The sequence below is a fragment of the Cryptomeria japonica genome, chromosome 6 (genome assembly GCF_030272615.1).
Source record: "Cryptomeria japonica chromosome 6, Sugi_1.0, whole genome shotgun sequence".
Classification (NCBI taxonomy): domain Eukaryota; kingdom Viridiplantae; phylum Streptophyta; class Pinopsida; order Cupressales; family Cupressaceae; genus Cryptomeria; species Cryptomeria japonica.
In genome coordinates this window covers 215,139,216-215,163,489 of record NC_081410.1, presented here as the reverse complement: position 1 = coordinate 215,163,489, position 24,274 = coordinate 215,139,216, and the positions used below count along the sequence as shown (strand labels likewise).

Below are 24,274 nucleotides of genomic sequence, written 5' to 3'. Positions count from 1 at the left end.
AAATATGGCTTCAAGACTTTGAATTGATCATTTTAAAGCAATTACAAACCACCATTGATTGCCACATTATTTCTAGCAATAAACAACTAAAGTATTGGTGCACTCAAATAAATTTTAGTCACTAATTCAAGAATCTCTGGAATTTGCAACAAGAATGGCATTCACAAAAGAACAACCGAATATCCTATATCTTAAGTTTTTCTAACATCTTGATTACATCGTAGTGTTATACAATTCAAAGGAACATTTGCTAAGAACAAATTATTAAAACCTTAACTTGAAATACATTAGAAGATGAAAGATGACAATGAAAAACATACCAGACATTGTTGCAGTGCCACCACAAAGCACAGTATTTTCTAGAAGTTGTCGCTGATTCTCAAAAGGAGCACATGAAGCACAACGGATCAATTGTTCAACAATACCATACTCCTCAATTCCCAATAAGGATGGTTGAAACAAAACTTCACCTACAGTGTATCGTTCCTTGCCTAAAGATATTACCTAGACAAACACAACATAAATATCCACTCTATCATAAATCCTCCTGCTTATTTAATACAAATCTCTTCAACATCAAAAAAAATATAATATATTTCAGTATTGCTTTTTAAAAATAACAATTGGTAAATTAAAAACTATTGAATTTATAACTAGTATACCTATACTTAAAAAATATATGTAAAATATGTTGAGAGATATCTTATAATAGAAGAGAATCATCTATAAAGTCCAGCATGCAAAAAGTTGTGAATCTAGTTGTACACAAGTGGCGAGGGTTCTATTTTATTTGGAGAAATAAAATAACACTTCCACAAAAGCCCAAAAATGCACTTTCACCAAATATAGGCGAATTTATACTCGATTTTTATGGAAAAGGCCACCCGGACTCAATGGTGAGGTCGAAATCATTGTACGATGCCCCCAAAACACGCAACTCCTCAGATCCGAAAATCAAGTGCTCCAAAATGTCTCCACAAAGACTACTCAATGAAGCCCCAATGGCTCTGATACCATGTGAGAATTTGCCAAGATCAAGGGCACAAAAAATAGCACAAATAAGAGAGACAATAGTATGACAAGAATGAACTTCTCATCAATATGCAAATATGATCAACTGGATTAACCAATACAAAGAAGATGAGTCTACTTATAAAGGCAAGGCCATATGGATATGTGAGCACACAATCATGACATGTGCCTCAATGAGATACAAAGGTAGGTAGGGGTAGGTAAGAGAAATAATAAAATATTCCACAAAAGGTGGATCACCCACCGAAGGTGGAATGTAACAACAAGATAAGACCACAAAAGGTGGAATTTCTCCTACATACATCATCCCTATGCATACTTCCCTAAGTGTCTCATATCCAAACTACTATGAGATGCATTAGCCTAAGTCAACTTAAGTGTAATTATGGGACATAATTTAAACCGACAGTATACAATTTAGCAAAGGAACAAACCTACAAATAGTCTATTACTACCTTCAACCAGAACAAAAAGAAAGTTGCCAATAGCAAATATATGTAAGATATTGGATTATCTCCACAACATTAGGTATGTGGATATTTACATAGATAAAATTTTGCGTACTCATCCAAAACAAGGTAGAATGCCCTTCACCTAGTTGAGCTAAATTGAACATTGATGGTGTCGTTAAGCAGAACCCTAGCATGGTACATATGGGGATTATCCTCAGACCTTTAACAAGAGAGTTGATATGTGCATGTATGCAATTCCTAGGTATATTTGAATAATATCTTTATAATCATTTAGTTAATGGTCAATAATGTAACATATTGTACATATTAGATAGTTTCTAATTTCTTGAGTTTACGATTGTTTCATAATAGAAACATCGTTTTTGTAATTGCTATATGTACATCTTCATTCATTTAATAAATTATGCAATTACCTGAACATGGTATCAGAGTAGAAAAATAAAATTTTGTTTTTCTAAAAGTTTCGAATGAAATTTTTCATTTTTGAAAAACAAATTTCTTTTAGGGCCTGTGAAAATTTGTGGCCTTCAAATTTTCTTAAATCGCATGGATTTGGATGCAAGATTCTTCACATCTCTTCTTCTTCTGCCAACCAAGGGTTTGTTATTTCGTGTGTCTCAAGCCACAATCTCCCTGGTTTGTGTTTATTTTTCATGGCACTGTTTTCACGCGAAGTCTACAATCACATCGCTTCGAACCTATGTTTTTTCGCGCACTTTCTAAATATCGCAGCTTGTAGTTCACGATTTCACAACGGAACCCGTGCGACCACCCTTCGTCTTCCTGCAACTTGCGTATCTTCTCCAACGTTTTTTTCTAAGCGACTCTATTTTGTGCATGACGGGAGCTTGTGTGTCGTGTCTTCTACAACCGAAAAAAAAAATTCTGCAAACTTTCTGGTGACGCAATTTGTCTTGGTCTTGACCTACGTTTTTTTGTCTAGGGTTTTGACATATTTTTTGGGCTCTGCTGCATCTCGACCTAGGGCTCTAATTTTCTACAAGTAGGGTTTTGTAGATTTTTCAAGACTAGATTCTTTGTAGATTTTTCCCATACATTTTTGGGTGTTCGTCGAAATTTCTTGGGTTTGTCAAAATTCGGAACTTGGGATTTGTGTCAATCGTACTTCTTTCAATCTCAAAGTTTGTACCTAAATCTGCCTCCTTTTTTGCATTGGGATGTGCCTCGAGTTTTGTGCTCTTCAAAAATCAGTTATTTGCCTCTTCAGTGAATCTCGTTTGTCATCTTTGACCAACATAATGTTGGAAAGCAATCAGCGATTTAACAGCAAAAATTACAACACATGGAAGCAGCAGATGATGACGATCTTTGAATATCATCGCCTAGATGATCTCGTTCTGGGTAAGGAGTCACGTCCTAACTGTTATGACGTTTTCACACATCGCCCCATTGTGAATGGGGACCCCCTACTTTTTAGGCCCTCTTGGTCTTTTGGCTTTCGTTTTTGGGTCTTTTTGTAGCAGTCTCGTCACTCTCTTTAAGCTTGCAAGTGAGTGGGGTCAATTTGATCAAGTCTGCTTTTCGTTTGAGCTAATTTAGTTAAGTCTAGGGCTTGTTTTTGTCATTTTAGGGTTTTGTCTTTTGGTTCTAGATTTTAGGGTTTTTGAAAAACTAAACTTAGAACTGGAATCAGGACCTATCAAGGTACCCATAGTAAAATTTGAGCGAATTCTAAGCACTTACTATTTTTAGTACGTTTCACTGCCTCCGAATTGGTCTATTTTTAGTATTTTCTATTTTTTGGTAGGTGCTTTCCTGACCTATTTTATCCAAACCCTAACATTTTGAAACACTTACTATTTGGGAAAATCTATTTTTGGTAGGTTCATCCCTAAAGACGATGAAGACTAAACGTTCTTGAAGATCATTTCTAAATCCGAAAGAGTCAAAAAGCAAGCAGAGTGATCAAAATTTGACTAAGTGTGGGAATTAGTCCAGGAATGGAAAGCTCAAAAAATCATCTAAGTCTAGAAATTCACATCAATCCACAAATGTCATCCTGATCTAGAAATGGCCTGAAATTTGACTAAGTCTGAAAATTTAAAAGATCTTCTAAAACCTAGAATTTGCATTATAATACCTAGAGATCTGAAACCACTCTCAAACATCCTGCCATTATATACATGAAATATAACTTAAAGTATAAGAAAGGAAAAAGACATATTGAAATGCCACTTATACTTAAATGTTATATTTCATGTATACATTTTGATGAAGAGAATGAGGAAAAAATCATGAAAATCCTTCCCCAAGTCAATTCAGCGCCCAAGTTTGGACAAGGGTGCTAAAACAGGGTATCCAAGGAAAGCATGGAAATGTTGAAATTCCACCAACAAACCAAATTAGTGCCCAAGAGGTGGATAGGGCGCTAAATAGAGTTGAGCGTGGAAAAATGGAAAACAATGAAATTCCTTCCCATTTTGCAAATGGCGCCCATGGAGAGAGTAGGGCACTAAAAGGGAGTGTTCTTGGAAAACTTGGAAAATGAAAATTCCACCATCAAGCCATTCTAGCACCCAAGGAAGATAGGGGGCGCTAGAAGAAGGGGGTCAAGGAAAACTCCAAATTTGCAAGATTCCTCTGTCAAGTGGAAATAGCGCCCATGGATGGAGAAGAACGCCAAAATCCAGGGATCAAGGATGAATGCTTTAAGATGAAATTTCCTCCATCAAGGTCAAAATTCCATGCCTAGTCAGGAAGTTGAAGAGATATTTTCCAAGGCATGGAAATAATGAAATTCCTTCACCAAGTTGGATTCCACGTTCAAGTCAAAGAATAAAGAGAAATTGTCTAAGGCATGAAAATCCAAGGGTCAAGAAGGAATGGAAAAGCAGAAATCCCCTCGGGAATTTTTTAGAAAAAACCATTTTTAGACACTAAATCTCGTCTGAATTTCAAATTTTTTGCAAATTTGGATTGGTGAGGGAATTCTCTCTCCGTCAAAACCCAGAATTCTATTTTTGGAAAGTTCCTAAAAATAGGAAATTTTGAAAAAACCTTTGAAAATTCCTTCGAAGCACAAAATAGTTGAAAGCTTCATCAAAATACTCCACAAATCAAGAAGTTTTCTCTCTCTAGGGAATTTCTCTCTCCTAGGGTTTCTCGCCAAGTGGCAACTCGGTCAATGCATGTTGAATGCATGAGGAATCTTCTTGCATGCAGCCGTCTTATTAATGGTTTTATGACAGATTCTATACGCATGTAGCCATCACATGGGGAATGATGGGCATTTATTTCTTGCATCGGAATATATGTTATATTTTGGGTAAGTTTGATGTAATGGGGCGCATTTAATGCACGAATGGATGCCATTTTTAGGCTTATTTGAATTAATTGTATATGGGCTTAATGGGTATTAAATGTTGATTCCCACCTTGTTGCAACCTAAGTGGATAATCTTTTAGGGAAAACCCTAATTAGGGTTTGCATGTAGCCAAGGCCAGTAGCCTATATAAAGGGGTGACCCCCCTCAATTATAAAGGAGGAGAGATTATTGTCTAAGATTGTTGCTAAGAGTTTTTGAAGCAAACACTTAATACATTGTTCTATTGTTGGTGTGTTCTTGTGTTGTTTTGAAGCTCACATGGTCTCTCTCTTCATAGATTAGATTTGATTTCATGTTGTTAGATGAACTGGATCTAATAGGGTTGCTTGTTGCAAAGTTTGTGCTCATACTTTTGGTGTGCAATTGATTGTTGCATACTGTGCAAAGTTAGCCTCAACACCCGTTATATGTGTATGTTTAACTTCGATTATTAGTGGAGATTGTTCGATTTGATGGTTTCCATTGGTGATTTGAAAATCCTTAACACACCCTTTGAAGATTGCACCACCTTCATGTCGTTGTGCTCTGCTGGCGAAGCAAAGCGGGGTTGGATTTTGCATAAGTAATCTTGTCTCCTTGTTCATAGGATTAGATTAGTCTTAGTCTGGTTTTCTAAACCCTTCTCATTTGCTTTCCACATATTTCAAACCCAAAAATCCAAAAAACAAAGTTTTATTGCAAATCATTCGCGTAAAAATCCTTGAACTCACAAGTTTATTAAGATCTTTTGTGAGCATGCATAAGGCCCCTTGGGTTAACAACAAACCCCTCAACTAACTGAGTCACGCCCATGCGCAAAAGGAACCTTAAGATTAGTTGTTTGATCTTTCTTTGCAATCTTAGCATACGGCCTAATTTTAAACAAGAGAGAGTGAAGTGACCGTTGGAAACTTTATTCTATATTTGAGGTTGTCTTAAAAAACACATCAACACTACCGTAGCTAGACAAGATCAGTATAAGTTTGACGAGCGCATCCGAGAAGCGGTCATGCTTATCGAACTTTCGGTTACTGATGATCACCTACCTCAAGTGCCATCCAACAAGACAACTACAGAGATCTGGACTATTTTTAAGGATCTCCATGAGACATCAAACAAGAGTCATGCGTTCTTTCTAAAGAACTAGCTATTTTCTATCATGATGGATGAGTGTATGTCCTACAAGAGCATCTGACGAAGATTAAGGACAATCAAGATCAGTTGGAAGCAAATGGTCAAAAAACGAAGGAAAAGGATATGGTAGTCATCACCCTCAAGAGTCTACCTAAATCCTATGAGCACTTTATAGAAATGCTCAGCATTACTACAACTAATGTTGACTTGAAGTTTCGAGAGTTGTGCACCAAACTTCTGCAGTAGGATCATTGGAAACAACAGTTTGGTAGTAGTAACACTTCATCCTCCACAGAACAAGCTTTCGCAGCCAAATCCTTTCACAACGATAAAGGCAAATCACAGTCCTCTCAGCAAAAAGGCCCCAGTCAATCTCAGGATAGCTTGAAGAAGAAGAAAGTCCAATGTAACTATTGCCACAATTATGGTCACTTGATAAATGATTGTCAAAATCATTTGGCTTTCGAACAGTGGAAGCAAGGAGGATCTCAACCTAAGGCCAATATAACAGAGCACTTAGAGCAAAAAGAATCTGCCTTTCTTTAATGGGGAAAAGACCCACAGATCATGTGAAGTCTTCTGCTTGGTACATAGACTCCAATGCACCTCAACACTTCACTCATTGGCATGATTGGTTCACAGACTTCTCACCTTTCACTGATTCAGTCATTTTTGGAGGAGAAGAGTATATCGTTGTCGGCAAGGGCAACGTTCAGATTTAGTCTGGTGGGAGGAATCTCATTTTCCTCAATGTCTACTACGTTCCTGGCATGGAACTACATCTCTCCATGAGTCAGATTATGCGGCATTCTCCTCAGCTTGATGTGGTATTCGGTTCACACAAGTGTTCAATAGTTGTGTTGGTTGAAAATTTTGTACACCTAGAAAGATGTGCAAAATTGTGGTTTCAGCCACAGTGTGCGAGTATAAAACTCTCCTAATTTAGGGAAGGCTCCCCCTTTACTACTACTAACACTAATCTAATTTGGGTGGGATGACATCTTATTCTCTTTCTTCAAAACAGACGATATTCTTTCTCTTATTTCAAAAAAGAAGTTACAGCAACAACAGTAAATACATAAATGAAACTTCTTGTAGGATTTTTAGAGCATAAAGGGAAGCAAAGTTTGCATGAAAGCACAAAGACTTTCGTCACTTTCCTGGGACGGGAAAATAGAAATGAAAGCACAAAGTCTTTAGCACTCCTACTGTCCTATCAACCTTCTCAAAATGATCATAGTGTACAACACACAGCAGCTCAAAGTCTGTCTATATAATGAACTTCACCTTACATGCACAAGTCTTAAAAATAAAAGCAGCACAAAGCCTACAAGTTATCTCCTTACTTGAGCTTTCTGCACTAGCTTCAAACATGATAAGCAACTCAAAGTCTACAAGACCAAGTCTGAAAACCAAACCTATAACTCTAAATACAATTAGCAGCTCAAAGTCTGCAAGATTGAATTTAAATCCCTCTTGAACAATAGAACAAAAATCACAATCAATTCCAGAAAATGTCGTCACATAACCACTTGAATTGGCACAAAGTCTCAACACAACTTGCCTCTTTTATTGAAAGCAATTTGATTTACATCAAACCTCAAAGTCTTAGAGTGCACATACAAACTGGCAAAATTTTGTTGCATTGCCAAAAGATAAAGATTACAATAGACCCTCTCAAGTATATATAGGGGAGGAGCCATAAGAAAAAGGTGGGAGGATCCCAACAAACTTGAGAAATTCGCTCAACCACCATGACTTATTCCAACTAAAGTCCTAATTTAACTCAGCTTGTAGTTGCTTTACATGTAATTGTTACAAGTGCGGTTGTCGTTGCACCAAAAAATCAACCTGTTAATGCCCGATACAACCACTAGACTTATAGAATCCACAGGAGGCGGTTAAGCCATGTCAGAAACCCGAGCGTTGTGCTGCACAACACAAGGAGACCAAGGGCGCACACCTCGCAACAATCCCCCCAGCGCAAGCGAGGGGTTTGAACCTGTGACCAAGCTCTGATACCACTTGTTACAAAAGTGGTTGTCGTTGCACCAAAAGATCGACCTGTTAATGCTCGATACAACCACTAGACTTATGGAATCCAAAGGAGGCGGTTAAGCCATGTCACAAACCTGAGCGTTGTGATGCACAACACAAGGAGACCAAGGGTGCACACCTTGCAACAGTAATTGCATTTTACAAAAATGCAAGTGAAAGTGACACTTGTAATTGCAAAACTTGTTTTTACATGTAACTTGTCGAAACAAAATTACAAATACACATTTGAAACTATTCTATGTGTCTGAAGACAAGACTCTAACTACATCATCTTTTGTTTATGATGATCTTCATGCTGCTTCATGATGCTAGAAATTGAAGTATTCAAGATTGGTGAAGACATCTCGAACCAGAACGGGAATTTGCATCCTTAATGATCTTTGTGTCCTTGGCCAACGAACTTCAATGTTATCTTCTTGCTTGGGGTAGTACTAGTTTTTCAAGAGGAAAATTCTTTGCAAGGCTAAGGTAAGAAGCCTATCTCTATCCTGAAAGCATTCCATTCTCTCACTCATTCATATCACTTATCCATCTCCTTGTATGGCTCCGTCATGTTGTTGTTCTTTCTTTGTATCATCCTCCAATCTTGAAATCTGCTTGCAAAATAAGGCCCATGCCTTAATTTGTTGATTTGGTAGGTCATGTGTACAAACAAGACTGACAAGGGAAGGGATAAATTGATGCAAAAATGGGCTCACAAGTGAATTTCAGGTTTTGAGGATTGCATTACATATGTGGAAAAACAAGGGCATTGACTTGCAATTGTGTAGAATGAACATGCAACTTCATATGTGTAATGGGAAAATACAAGTTTGCACTTGTAATTGGATTCTAGAGACTCACTTTCAAGTGTTTTTGAGTGCATTTTGGACGAATTTCGGTTTTGGAGGACTCATTACGAATGCAATGTAGGGAAAAAAATTTACACTTCCACTTGTATTCTGATCTTGGAGACCCACCTACAAGTGTGCATGTCTTGCAATCTTGTGGGAAAGCATTCATAATCTGCCTTAAGAACATGGGAGTTTTGTGGAGGCAAGTAAGCAAATCTTAAAACTTTTGAAATCGCTTGCAATCGGGTCTTAGAGACCCGACTGCAAATAAACCCTCTTTTGCATGGTTGGTACTAACTTGCTAATGGGTAAGATAACTTAATGGCTTGCTTTTCAAATCAGTTCATGAGGATCCGATAAAAAGTTGGATTTGGAACTTCAAAGGGGAAAATCTGCAACCATTCTTACGATGCATAATATAAGATACATTCTACTTGCAATCAGGTCCTTAAGATCCGACTACAAATTAGTCATGATAGACTTGCAACCATGAACTTGCACTCCTCTTCTTGAAACCCAACAAGCAACATGGGGGAGTATTCAGAGGAAAGTATATCAATGAGTACTTGCAATCGGGTCTCTAAGACCCAAATGCAAGTAAAAAGATTGCATAAGGAACAACCAACTTGCAATCGGATCTTGAAGACCCGACTACAAGTGAGAATCACTTGCATATTTACCAAAGGAGGACTTGCAGTCAGGCTTTAGAAACTCGGAATTGCAAGTGAATAAAGTGTATCTTTACTTTTACAAAGCAAACTTGTAATTGGATCCTAAAACCCCGATTACAAGTAAAGTTGATTTACTTGCAATGTTGGACGTAAAACCCCCACTTGACTTGTAACTTGACATTTTAAACAATGAACCAGCTTGTAATCGGGTCTTGGAGACCCGACTGCAAGTAAGTGCATTTACTTGTAATGTCTTGCAAAAGTTCCTACTACTTGTAATGAGGACAAAAAGTTCCTATTTGCAATGAGTTTACCTGTAATGACATACAAAAGTTCCTACTTGCAGTGAAAACCCAAAAGTGCACAGAAAGCTAGGAAAATGAAGGCCAAAACTAACAAAAAATTGGAATAAGAAGGCAAACACACTCCCTGATGATTAGACACCAACCAAATGAGTTTTGCACCTCGTAAAACATGCTTTAGAGACTACAAATTTAAAAAGAAAATTCATAGGGGTTGTCCAATTTTTTGAAAATCCAAAAATTTGGACAACAATTTGATCGTGCGACTCACACTACTGTGGTTGTTGGCATCAAGGAACATGGTCTATACAGACTTGTGGATACAGGTAATTCTTTGGAGCATGCCTTTCCAGCCAAATCATCTTCTATCAGCAGTCTCTAGAATCAACGATACGGCCACCTAAGCATTCACTATCTTGCTCAGCTTGTTCGAGAGGATTTAGTTCATGGCTTACCTGAGATTCAGACTCAAAATCAGCGAGATTGTGGAGCTTGTCAAGCTAGGAAGTAGCTCAGGACACCATTCAAGGATGGTGACTCATGACGAGCCTCCAAGGTACTACAATTGGTTCACGTTGATATATGTGGACCAATGAATACCCCTTTTGTTATTGGGTCCAAGTATTTCTTACTTTTTGTTGATGATTTCAGTCATAAAATGTCGGTGTACTTTCTTAGACAGAAATCAGATGTGTTTACTGTATTTCAAAAGTTTAAGGCCTTAGTAGAAAAAAAGTCAAGTTGTCCCATAGTCACTCTTAGGTCAAATAATGGAGGGGAGTTTTGTTCTACCACTTTCTCCATTTTTTGTGATACACACGGCATCAAACGCCAATTAACCACACCTTACACTCCTCAACAAAACAGTGTTGTAGAGCGTTGCAACTACACTATAATTGAGATGGCTATGTCAATGTTGGAATACAAGAGTGTTTCCAAGAAATTTTGGGCAGGAAGCAATATTCACTACAATCTATCTCCTTAATCAATCTCCCACACAAGTTGTTGAGGGGAAGACTCCTAAGAAACCCTGGACTAGTCACAAACCTAGGATCAGTCATTTGAAAGTCTTTGGCTCTTTAGCATATGTTTGGATTCCCGATGCCAAGCACTCCAAGTTGGATTCCAAGAGTAAAAAACTTACATTCACATGGTACAGTGACAATCACAAGGCTTATCGGTTGATTGATGTAGACACTGATCATCTTATTTTCAATCACGATGTTGTATTCGATGAAGAACGAGGACCTTTTCAGCTATCCTTGTCTCTGCAAAATTTTGAGGATTAGCCTTTGAAGGCTACTGATTTGGGTGTTTGTCTTCCGTTAGGTCCACCTTATTGGAAGGACTATGTAGATTCTGAATTTGATGATGCTCTACCCGAATTTCCTTTGGATGATGTCGCTACTCCACCTGTTCAATCTGATCCAGCTCCAATTTCTCCTCCTGCACCAAATGTTGGTCCTTCTACTCTCCAGCCTAAATGGTGGGCTAAGACTACAGGTGATCTTCATGTTGATAAGCTCATCAAGGGTAGGTCATCCAGAAACAAGAGCAAGAAGAACAATACAATCAACTTTACTCTCATGGCCAACATTCATAGTATTCTTAAGCCTCAAACATATTCTGAGGCTAAAGGAATTCCTGAGTGGGAAAAGGCTATGGAAGTTGAACACCATAGTCTTTTGAAGAATAACACTTAGGTCCTCTTGGATCTTCCTCCAAGGAAGAAGCCCATTAGTTGCAAATGGGTGTATAAAGTTAAGTACAAAGCTGACAGAACCCTTGACAAGTACAAAGCTCGTCTCTTTGCTAGGGGGTTCTCACATAATGAAGGCATTGACTATGAGGAGACTTTTGCTCCTACAGCAAAAATGAGTACCATTTGGCTCGTCCTTGCCTTAGCAACTCAAATTGGTTGGAAAGTCCATCGAATGGACGTTAAGAATGCATTCCTCAACGATGAGTTGCAGGAAGAAGTCTATATGACGCAACCTCCAAGGTTTAAGGTTGCCGGAAAAGAACACCAGGTGTGCAGACTAGTGAAAGCACTCTATGGCCTGAAACAAGCTCCTCGGGCTTGGTACATCAAAATTGACAAGTACCTCACAAATCATGGCTTTCTGAGGAGTTCATCAAAAAGGTAGTATCTTCATATCTCAGTCAAAGTATGCCCATAATCTGCTGGACAAGTTTTGGATGCAAGACTACAAACCTGCATCCACACCTATGGGGAAAGGGCTGAAGCTAACAGCCAAATCAGATTCATTTGTGGTGAATGAATCAACATTCACGCAACTGATGGGCAGTCTCATCTACCTTACTACTACTAGTCTTGATCTAAGTTTTGCAGTGAGCTACATTTCACGTTTCATGACAACCCCCAAGGCTGATCATTGGGTAGCAGCGAAGCATGTTCTGCGTTATGCGAAGGGCACTTCTCGATAGAAGCAGAGTATCAAGGAACAGTTAACGCAGCTTGTGAAGCACTTTGGCTTCGGAGGATGATTTCAAATATGCAGATGTCTCAAGCAGGTCCTCCCCTCTGCTGTGACAATCAAGGGGTGGTCAAATTGGCTAAGCATCCAATCTTTCCACGAGAGAACCAAGCATGTTGAACTTCATTGTCACTTCATTCGGAAGTTGGTTGAAGATGGATCAGTTCAGTTGTTGTATGTTCCGACAAAGGATCAAAAAACAGATATTCTCACCAAGTCTCTGAGCCCAGACAAGTTTGTAAAATTTAGGGGGCAACTTGGAGTAATTGACAGATTGACCATTAAGGGAGGGTATTAGAATAATATCTTTATAATTATAATGGTCAATAATGTAACATATTGTACATATTAGATAGTTTCTAATTTCTTCAGTTTACGATTGTTTCATAATAGAAACATCGTCTTTGTAACTGCTATATGTACATCATCATTCATTTAATAAATTATGCAATTACCTAAACAGGGTATCCAAAGTAATAAAATGGAAAAACTCTTGTACTTGGAATGAGGTATTGAAATGGCTATGAAGTTGAAAATTAACCATCTTCTTACTTAAGGCTGCTCCAAAATAATAATACTTCAAACCTAGAATTACTCCATAGTTAAGCCCATTTGATACAATTTGAAAGTACACCCATTTCTTCATTGTACAAAAGCTCTTCTCAAACAAATCATGTAAGTAAAATTCCAACACTAATTGAGAGCTCTTAACATAATGTAGCAGCTAAGACTCAATCTACTCTAAAGAGTTTCTCCAAAGGAAAGAAACCCATTAAAAGATAATTCTACTCTCATGGAAGTTTGGAACAACCAAAAGGGGCCTAGGTGGTGCCCTCAAGAAAAACTACCTCAAGAGTCTAATCAAAGACCATTACTCATGTTTAATAGGTATACAAGAAACTAAGTTATACCATAAAAGTTCCATTTACACTTAGAACAAATCAAAAATTGATGACATTAGCACTAGGAGAGCTTCTATAGGCCTTTTTACTGAATCGCGTACAAACATTTTCTCCAAGATTTGAGGCCCAAAGTGAACACTAACTCTCCCTTGTTTTTGATACTAGTAGGATAAAATTCAGGTATCAATCCTATTTGACATTGAAGACAACAAATCAAACAACCTGATCATTGATGGAGATTATAGTTTTGTCCTCTTTGATTTTGAAAAGATATGTGACCCTAGTTTAAAAGACCTATGCAAAGAGTATGTTGAGGAAATTTTTTCCCTTGTTGGCTTCAAGATATCAAGACTATTCTAGGATTGTATACTTGGTGTAATAGAAGAGCAAGAAATCACTTTACTGAAGAAAGATTTGAGTAAATTCTTGTTCAGGAAGATGTCCTCCCCTGCAAGTCATTTTTTATCATTGGCTTATTCTTTTGGATATTGGAAGTAATAAGAGTAAAGGCACTATTTCCTTTGAATATAATCTGGAATAGGTGAACTCATAAGGGTTTACTGCTAAAGTATAATGATGTTGGAAAGTCAGGTGCCTCTGTTGGAATCCTCAAGATAGAAAGAAGATTGAAATCTCTAGATTGAAAGTTGGCCTTGGAAATTGGCTCATATAACATCTTAATCTAGCCAGTTCTAAACAACTTGTTCTTAGGCTTTGAGAATTGGAAGAGCTATTAGAGCTTGCACCTCCCAAAAAGCACCTCAAATCTATGAGAGATTCTGTTCTCTCCTACTACATGCTAAATCCCCGCAACAAGAGTACTTTTGAAGACTCAAATCTTTGCTTGACCTAGCTCCATGAAGTAGACTCCAACACAATGATTTTTCACCTTAAGACTATCAGCAATATCAAAGGAATATGATTTGTAAGATTCAATTGGTGAATGGTAATAAAATCTACTTATTGGATTTCAAAGAAGTTGCACTTAGTCACTATGAAACTCTACTAAAGTTTGACATAATCTAGTCTGGATAGGATTTGCTTCTTTACAATCCAAATGTCATATCCAGGGAATTCATAAATTCTCTTTGCCAAGTAGCCACAACAGAGGAGCTTATCAAAAACAGAGGAGCTTAAAGTTATTGTCTTCAACTCAGTGAAGGACAAAGCCTCAGCCCTAAGGGTTTCTTTGATACCTTCTACCATCAACTCTTTGATTTAATTGTTGTTGATCTTCTCCTTATGATTGTGAATACCGCTAAAAAACACAAGCAGATTGGAGCTATAAATTCTAATTTTCTAGTTTTGATTCTGAGAGAAAAGAATGCTAGATATCCTTCAATAGGTTAAGACCTATATCTTTGTGCAATTCTTCTTATAAACCCCTGACCAAAATCATAGTGAAAAAAAAAAGTATTTGGGCCATTTGATTTCAAACAAGCAATGACTTTACATTCTTGACAAAAACTTTATGACAATATTTTGATTGTTCATAAGGCTCTTCTCACCAGCAGTAAGGAAACTTAAAAAAAGGATTTTGGCTAAGCTTGACGTGGCTACAGCTTTTGACAAATTGGATCTTGAGTTTATGAATCAGATCATTCCAGTCTTGGCTTTCTTCTATCCTTTTTAAAGTCATGACAAGATAATTAAGCTACGGTAATGGGTGGCTTAGCCTTCCAAGCAGATTGATTCTAATCAAATCTGTTATTCAAGTCTTCCTATTTACCAGCTAATAATTTGCAATGCCCCTATCTCTGTTCTTCCAGAATTACATTATAAACTAGTGATTTTATATGGAAAGGAGGAAAGGAATCCTACCAAAAGAAATTTCATCTCATAAGCTGAAGTCAAGTGACATAAGAAAAATCTCAACGACTGAGCATCCAGTCTGCTACCACCATGAGTCTTGGGGCTAAACTCGTCTGGAATTTGATAATCCCTCCTATGACCCTTTGGAAGTAGATTCTTGCCCACAAGTTTGGTGAGGTAATCAAGGAATAATGTTACTCAACGGCATTCATCAAAAATCTGAAACTTCTAAAATATGTGTCATTGTAAATCAATGTATACAATAGAGACGAAAGGCTCTATTTATAAAAGATTACAAGATGATGTTTCTAAAAAGAAACAATCGTAAACAACAGAAAAGGAAAGTTACTAAACCAACTAAGACGACCATTATAGAAACATTACAATATTATTTTAACACCCTCCCTTAATGGTCATCGTTCTAACTACCCGACAAAAGACATGACAGAATCTGTAGGTCTTTTGGTCACAAATGCATAGAAGGTCACCCCCTTCTCTTCAAAACGCTCTGTGACATGAGTCTACTTCTGAGACCTTCCCTAGTTTTGTAGAACTTCGACCAAGATAACCACAATCCTTCCAACTTGATGTTGGGTAACAAAGATGTCCCTCCCTTTATCCAGAGACAAACATCGGGTTCTTAAAAAGCATCAATTTTGGTTGACAAAAAATCATCAAAAAACTCCCTTTATCCAGAGACACAAACATCAGGTTCTTAAAAAGCATCAATTTTTGTTGACAAAAAATCGGCAAAAAACTGAAACCACGATTTTGTGGAAATGTCGCCAAACCCTCCACTGTGTCTAAAAGATAGCAATAGCCACGATTTTGTCAAAAAACTGTCAAAAACTTTTACAGATGAGTACTAAGACCCAAAACAGACTACAAAAAACCACGATTTTTGTGGAAAAAAATCACCAAACCCTTCCAAGATATTTGTGTAAAAAATCAAAAATCCCTAAAGACCATGATTTTTATGACAAAATCATGCAAAACCCTGCCAACAATGTTGATGAGCTGATGGGTTGCTTTGACACTAAGCTGATTATTCAGCTTTTTTCTAATAAACAGGCACTTCAGTCTATTAAGCTGACTGTTGCTGAATCAAGTTATATGATTCTGAAAAAGTTGATCAGATCATTTGGTAGCACATTCCTAGAAAGCTAAACAATCCCATTGATTGATTATTTTGCTTACAACTTCAGAATGTACAAGAAACTATAGATATTAGAAATAGCAACTGTGTGAACCCTTGCAGGGAATGTAACAATTAGTGTGTTAATTTTGTTCGTGCACTCTTTGATCCGAATCTTCTAAGCTGCAGAAGGTTTGTTGTTCTGATCAGGAATCCTCTCCCTTTGGCTCTGTTTCTTACCTTTGTAGTTTGTACCATGCATTCCTGATCAATAAAACTTGATATTAATAAAATTACACAGCACATTAAAAATACAGAATATAAATCGATTCTTCTCAAAGTGATTGTTTATTGTAACTGCGATCAGAACCATTAACATTGCTTTGTTTCAAACACTTCTTGACATCCTTAAGTTAAAAATCAATTTATGTTTGTGTCTACCTCACAGTTCTGTTTATTCTACTTATTATCGGCAAAGAGTATTCCATGGCAGAAATGTAAAGAGTACTGTATCTCAGTGAAGGAAAAGAATCCACTTTGATTGGAGTGTATGTACATTTTTATGGATGTACTTGAGAAAAATAACAAATAACAGACAAATGAAAAGTTAAACGGTGGAAAAAGAACTGAAAGTTAAAATAAAACCAAGAGAACAACACCTCCAAAATGCATGGCTCTTATAAAATTACCAGCCAACAAAATGGTTATCAAGATAACAGATAGTTGTTCACAAACAATACCTGTCCATCTGGTAGGGTATGCTTTTCGGTGTGGAATGTTCTCTGTTTCTCTTCATATGCTCCCTGATCTTCTGCAGTGTATGCATATGTCTCCTTCAACATCTCAACAATTGAAAGGTCAATGTTGATTTGAGGATTTGATTTCTGAAGTTCCCGTGCAAACAATTCAGTCAAATCTATTCCCCCAACCTCAAATTTCTTTGAAGCATTGTGCTGAACGGCACCTTCCCATACTGGTGCAATATCTGGGAAAATTAAAATAAAACTGGGCATTGTAGACATTTTTTAGACCCATCAGTTAATCACCAAAATTGTGTTACAGAATGCATGATTCAAATCAGAAAGAAATCAAAATCCACATTAAAATCATAGGTGCTTGTTAATTTATATTCTGATTTTCTTTGCTTTCAGATTATGATTCTAAACGTAATCATTCATTCAGAATTCATCATACATATTTTATTATTTGGTCACACTTCAAAATGAACAAATATACCTACAATTGATAACCCTCAGTGCCGAAATGGCAAATAAAACTTAATCCTTAACCACTACTTCGTTACCACAAACACAACGCTAACTGAACACAGAATACTTGCAAATCTCAACCACATACAGAAGAAGCAGAGAATTGCAAAATAAGACTGGGAGCAAAATAATCATGTCCATCTTTAAAATTACTAAGATCAATTCGTTCAATACCATATGGGGAAAAACCATGGAACTTTAATTAAAAATTTAAATACTTCAATCAGGTATATATTGCTAAAATTGAAATCTAAAATTCAATATCAATCAGGACATCCGTTTTGAAAACTTACTGGAAATTGAGTGGATGGAAATATGTATGATCGTGTACAAACAACTATAAGAATAGGCTTTTTACCAATTATAAAATAATTTATAACACAAAGCAATGCCTTTTAGTAATAATTTAATTTTTGTCCTTCCCCAAGTTTGTCAGATTATGATTGATAATTAACCATGTAAAGGCAATGACTAAGCCATGTTCCATGTATTATCAGATGTAGTTCCTTTTACCATTTAATTAGAGATTGAGTATGCATTTACCAAATGTCAATCTTGATAATATTAAAAACCAAGCTTGATAAAACAAAAAATTATAAAAATGGTAGGTTACCAGTTCAAATTCAAAGACTCGGGTATACTGGTACAGCAAAAAAATTAGGGGCTGGCTTCATTTTTTATACATCCATGCAAAAAACATATAAAATTCATGAATATATACATGTTTCCAGCATAAAAACAAGAATTAAGCTCAGAATATCACAAACATGAACTCAATAAACAAAACTAATGTAAAATCAAAAATACTACTTCAATGTCTATTGTCTCCAATTTTGATCTTTTGCGTTCACTATTTCCACAAGTCATTTAATCATCATCCCACAAGTTGTTGGAAATGTTGTCATTGATGTCAAAGGCGCGTAGACGATGTTGTCATTGATGTCAAAGTGAATGGACAAGATTGAGAAGATTGTCATTAACATCAAACGCGTATGAAAGATTGAAGAAGGAATGTCACACAGAAATTATATGTGATGTGCAATCTTGCACATGATTATACAAGAAAAGTTCTTGCAGTTAGTTTTGCAAAAGAAAAGCAAATGAGAATTAACATCAATATAAAGATAGTGCTGGAAATTAAAAAGACAAAAACAGAAAAAGACATAATAGAATAAGACAAAAGAGAACAAAGTAAGACAAAATAGAATAAGACAAACCAGAATAAGTCAAATAAAAATAAACAACGTTTTAGAAGGCATCAATTAAGATAAAGAATGGATAATGAAAAGGTGGTGACTTTTGTAAGGGCTATCTCTCTTACAAGAGATGCATCCTTCCACTACGATATGAAGATGTAAAGGATGTTTGTGAATTAAGGAGAAGGTATGAGTGATGTGTAAAACATGTAACACAAAATACACAACAACAGATCAATGGATAGTATGCAGATTTCAGAAAATATATGGAAATAATTGCATCAAGATTGTGAAGTGTGATGAAAATAAAATATATAAAAAGATCACAATAAATATTTGAAGATAGATAAAATGTTTAAAGAGAATCAATTCGTTTATAAAAGGTAAGATTATTAACAAAGGGTAAGAAAGAGTTGTCTCTTTTCTAAGAGATGCCTCTCTTCATGGAGTCATAACGATATTGTGGCATGTGGAGAGTATGATGTGGAAGAAGTGAGAGATGTGTATGGAAGACAAATAAAAATATATCATTAATACACCAGCAGATTCAAGCATGTGAAGAGCAGATCTTAAGGATCATATTTGCAGATTTTATGAAGGGATTGTGAGGACCATTAGAGTGAATTTAAAGGCAGACATTATGGCAGATTTGTGGGCAATATTGTAGCAGATTTGTGAACAGACTTATAGCAGACCTTGAGGAGAAGAGAATATTATAAAGAAGGAAATATAGAGACATGGCAAATTTGTAAGGAAGATATATACATGATCAAGACAGATTTACAAACTAAAAGACACATCCATTCAAATAGTTGTCTTCTTTCTAAGAGATGCATCATTTTGTGAAGACATAAAGAGATAACATGTGAGTGAGATTTGTTGAGACATGGGCCAGCTAGGACTCGAACCTAGGACCTTCCATACGCTGCTGGAGTGCTCTACCACTGAGCAACTGGCCCCTCTTGGACCAGTCCATCATCGGTCCGGGTGTGGCTTATTTCCAACACCAACAAGATTTGTGGAGATAAGTGCAAGTGGAGAAAAGGATACATACATACCAGCAGATTTATACATAAAGAAGATATAGAAGATCATTCCATATGCAGATTTGAAAGAGGAAAATATGCATGATTTGAGTGAAACGATGAAATGAATAGAAAGAACACTCAAAGAGATCAAATGTGGAGAGAATATACAAGCATGTGTTGAATCAGATTTGAGCAGAATTATACAACATATATCAGAGATCTATAAATATATATGTGAAAAGATAAGAGAATATATGGAAAGAATATGCAAGTGTGTGTGAACATATGAGTATATAAATATATATGTGAAAAGATAAGAGAATATATGGAAAGAATATGCAAGTGTGTGTGAACATATGAGTATATTTATATTATTGTTAACGAGAAGAAGAGAACCATAAGGTGAAGAGATAAATGATATTATCATAATGTCCATTTCGGCCTTATGAGCAATTTTCTCCTTCTCCTTACATTTCGGCCTTATGAGACGATTTGTGAGCTTTTGAATTTCGTTTCTATCCATTTTCGGCTTGAAGGCCGAATTTGCAATTTTGAAGCCTTCCCAACTTCTCCTACAAGGGCAGATAGACATGAGAGTCCCCGTCAAGATCGGGGTGTGTGTGCAGAACGCACAACAGATTGTCTGAGACAAGGGTTTCAGAGGGTTTTCTATTGAAGAACATTCATTCTTCATGGATCTGTGATTCTGAGGCTGTGAAAGATCAGCTGAATTATTGCAAACTGAGAGGGCTTCACACAGAAGTTTCCAGGTGCAACATCAGAGGTTATTTATGTTAGTTATTTGAAGATTTTGGAATAAGGAAGGAGGTGTTGGTGTAAATAATTATTCATCATGGATATTATTACACTATACTTAAGTTTACTTAGGTACATGCATTTCATAGTAGTTTGGGTATGAGATACTTGGATGTTTGTGCCACATTGGGATAATGTGTGTAGGAGAATTTCCACCTTTTATGGTGTTGATCTTATCTTCTTGTTACATTCCACCTCATGTGGAATATTATATTGTTTCTCCTACCTACCCACACCTATTTCCTACCTACCCTTGTTTCTTATTGAGCCACATGTCATGTTTGTGTGCTCACATATCCCTAGCCTTGCCTATATAAGAAGGCTCATCTACATTGTTTGTACGGGCAATCAATCAACATCTTGTAATGATCCAGTTGATCATATTTTGCATCTTGATAGAATACAGTTTATTCCTATCATCTATTTTGTCTCTCTTATTTGTGTTTTCCATTGCCTCTTGATCTTGGCAATATCTCACATGGTATCAGAGCCATTAGAAAGTCATTGGTTTGCCAATTGAGAGAAATTTGAGGTTTGCATTTTGGATCTTTCTATTGCACGTTATTATTGGAGCTTGTTAGATCAAATTTGAGGTCACCATTGGGTTGAGGAGGTTCAAGAAACTCATTTTTGCCTTTTGTTTCATTCAAATCGAACTTCAGAGGTCAAATCTAGAGGCATTTGAAGTTTGAAGGTGCGGCGGAAATTTTCTTGAAATTATAATTTTGCAAACAATTTTCAAATAGCGATATCTCACTCATCCGGACTCCTTTTTTCGAGCAATTTTTTTTTGTTTTGGGATAGAATTACGTGATCTATACAATGGTGCAGGATTTTTCTGATTTTCGGATACAGGTTTTTCGGAAATCGTAAAATCCCGATTTTTACAACTTTGGAGGCTTCATTTGGGCTCATATGGACTCCTTTTCAAGTGCCGTTTTTTTTTTAAAGTGCATAATTTTTTGTCTACTTTCATAATCTGCCATTAGCTTGCAGTGATTTTGAGTAGAAATTATACTTTCAATATTTGGTCATTTTTGGCCTATTTGGTACTTGTATTTTGCTTGGATCTCAGTTTAGATCACTAGCAGTATTTGTTGAAGTCTCTTATATCTCATTTTGAGAAGTTGTAATCATTGAAATTAGAAGTCCACTTTGCCATTATTTTCAAGTGCCAACATGATCTTTTTATGGGGGGTCAGTTGTTCATTTATATATCTTGGTGAAATTCCATTCGGAGGCATCTTCATTTGCAGTATTCTACAAGGCTTCTTTGTTGGTGGCATCATTTGTTGTTTATAATTAGGGCCTGGCGGATTCCAATTGCCTTGGGCAACATTGGAATCCGCCTAAGGGGGCCAGCCCCTTCTCCAATATATAGGGCCAGGCCCTATACCTTTCGGCTACTCCAAAAGGTCTCCACGCTACACCTTGATAGGGCCAACCCTATCCTCTACGCACAAAAGAAATTAAATAAATTAATTGACAAATTAAAAGGTTCAAGCCGACTTGATTAGAAGTGTTTGCTCTCCTATAAATAAGGCATATACTTCTCACAATATCATCAATGCAGTTTCAAAATGCGAAATATATTCTCAAGTAGCGAACTCCTTTGTAAGCAGCAGATCACAGCGAACTTCATTCATATGCAGCAGATTATCAGTTAGGTCACAACGAACTCCATTTATGTGCAGCAGATCACTAATTAGATCACAGTGAACTTCATTAAGACAACAAGTTATCACCAAAGACAGTGATCTCCATTGAAGGCTCAAGCAAAGGACTGCAAACTAGTTGAAAGGTGCAGTTAACCCTTGTTATGCACAGCAAGACAAGTTAGGACTGCAAATCATGATCACTGCCAACAAGCTAGTTGTGTAGTCTTCTATATCATCTTCCTTGTGACTGCAACTTCTATACTCCAAATAAGTGTGTAATTGTCAATTGAATCTAAAACCATAATCAAATCTGAGGATCTTTTCTGGCTGGGTTTTTCCTCCTAGGCTAGCAGGTTTTCCCAAGGTAACTTTGTCTTGTCTTTTTGCATTCATTTCTTACTATGCTTAAATCTGGAAAAACAATAAATCTAATTAACCTAGTTAGAAACAAATTCTGATTTTCTGCGTTTCATCTAATCTGAAAGTACTAAAATTAACATGGTATCAGAGCTATAGGCTAGATCAAACTTTCAGATTTAAAATTCAGTACTCCTTTATTTTCAGATTGTTGTCGCATTTGCAGGTCAGGTCAATGGGGCTGAAAGTTGAAGATAGGCTTGATGGGAATCTCAATTTTACTGCATGGAAAGTTCGAATCAAGTTGGCTCTAGAGGAAGAAGATCTTCTCCAATTCATAGAAGCGAAAGAGCTAACTGAGCCTACAGATGCAGCCGAGTTAAAACAATTCAAAAGGGATGTTGTCAAGGCCAGGAAGATTCTCATTGATTCAGTCAAAGACCACCTAGTCACCTCTATTGCCTCATTTACCACTGCAAGGGAAATGTTCAGCCATCTACAAGGTACATATGAAGTTAACAATCTCAGTAGGGCAATTACTTTAAGACAGCAACTACTTAATATCAAAATGGCAAAAGAAAATTCTGTTATTTTCCACTTTATGAGAATTTCAGAACTAAAGAATCAGCTAGTTTAATTGGCCATAACATGGAAGACAAAGACCTTGTCATGATTGCCCTAAATGGTCTACCTCACTCATTGGAGTCATTTATCCAAACCATAAGTGGCAGGACTGAGTTACCTACCCTTGATCGCCCTAAGAATGATTGCATCCAAGAAGAGTCTCGCCTCATCACAAGAGGGCAAACCAAAAGTCCCCATGTAGATAATCACCATATGCTTGCAGCTCAATGCAAGAAAGGGGGAAATTGGAAGAAACCTTATCCAAAAAGAAATAGGGAATTCCGACCATTTAGTTCCCAACACCCTTGGAAGAAACCAAGAGATACCTCGCGTGTCCGATGCTTTAGATGTGACAAATTTGGTCACTATGCTAAAGAATGTCAGAATAACCCTAACTAAAGTGAAGCCAACCTAAATGAAGTCTCAGAACAAAATGATGACTTCTTATTCATCTCCACCCTGTCTAGCAGTGTTCCTTCAGATAGCAATACATGGTTGATTGACAGTGGTGCCTCCAGACACATCACAGGCTACTGTGATCACCTTTCAGGCTTAGTAGAAAAGGATACCAGCCTTCACATGGTAATTGGTGATGACGCTTGTTATTCGGTAAGAGGTTCTGGCTCTACTTCTCTTAATTTAGACTCCAGTATTTCCTTGCACCTCAGTGATATCTTGTTTGTTCCTGGAATTAAAAGAAACCTAATTTTCATTTCTACTCTAGAAGATAAAGGTTATCAAATTGCATTTTTTGAGAGAAAAGTTCTTGCTTGGCCTAAGAAAGCTAGTTTTAAATCTGCTCGTATAATTGGTCATAGATATGATAGTCTTTATAAGCTCTCTACTAATCCTATTCAAGCCCTCATTAATGAGGCTCCTGAATCCTGTGAGTTATGGCATAGAAGACTTTGGACACTTGCATTATCAAGCTCTTCCATCCCTTGAAAAGTTACAAAGGTATGCCTAAACTCAGTCAAATCCATGATAACACTTGTAAAGGTTGTGCTATAGGTAAAAATGTTAAAAGTCCTTTTTCACAAAAGTGAAAATAGAGCTAAAGACAAACTAGAACTTGTTCACTTTGATTTATGTGGTCCTATGTCTATAGCATCTCCTAGTGGATTTCTTTATTACGTAATCTTCATAGATGAT

At 36.7% G+C, this 24,274-nt stretch overlaps 1 protein-coding gene across 4 annotated transcripts in view; it reads right to left on the bottom strand.

Moving 5' to 3' along the window:
• LOC131071421 (actin-related protein 7) overlaps positions 1 to 24,274 on the bottom strand; it is a 173,125-nt gene that overhangs the window by 54,473 nt on the left and 94,378 nt on the right. For 3 of the 4 annotated variants that reach the window (XR_009112513.2, XM_058007241.2, XM_058007239.2), the window contains exons 4-6: positions 16,916 to 17,160; positions 16,416 to 16,439; positions 321 to 504 (exon numbers count right to left, since the gene is read on the bottom strand). Coding sequence is in view for 3 of the 4 variants with exons in the window: in XM_058007241.2 (XP_057863224.2) it covers positions 321 to 504; positions 16,416 to 16,439; positions 16,916 to 17,160 (453 nt within the window). In the remaining variant the exon portion in view is untranslated. The remainder of the gene's footprint in view (positions 1 to 320; positions 505 to 16,415; positions 16,440 to 16,915; positions 17,161 to 24,274) is intronic. The other variant, XM_058007240.2, reaches the window with a different exon arrangement.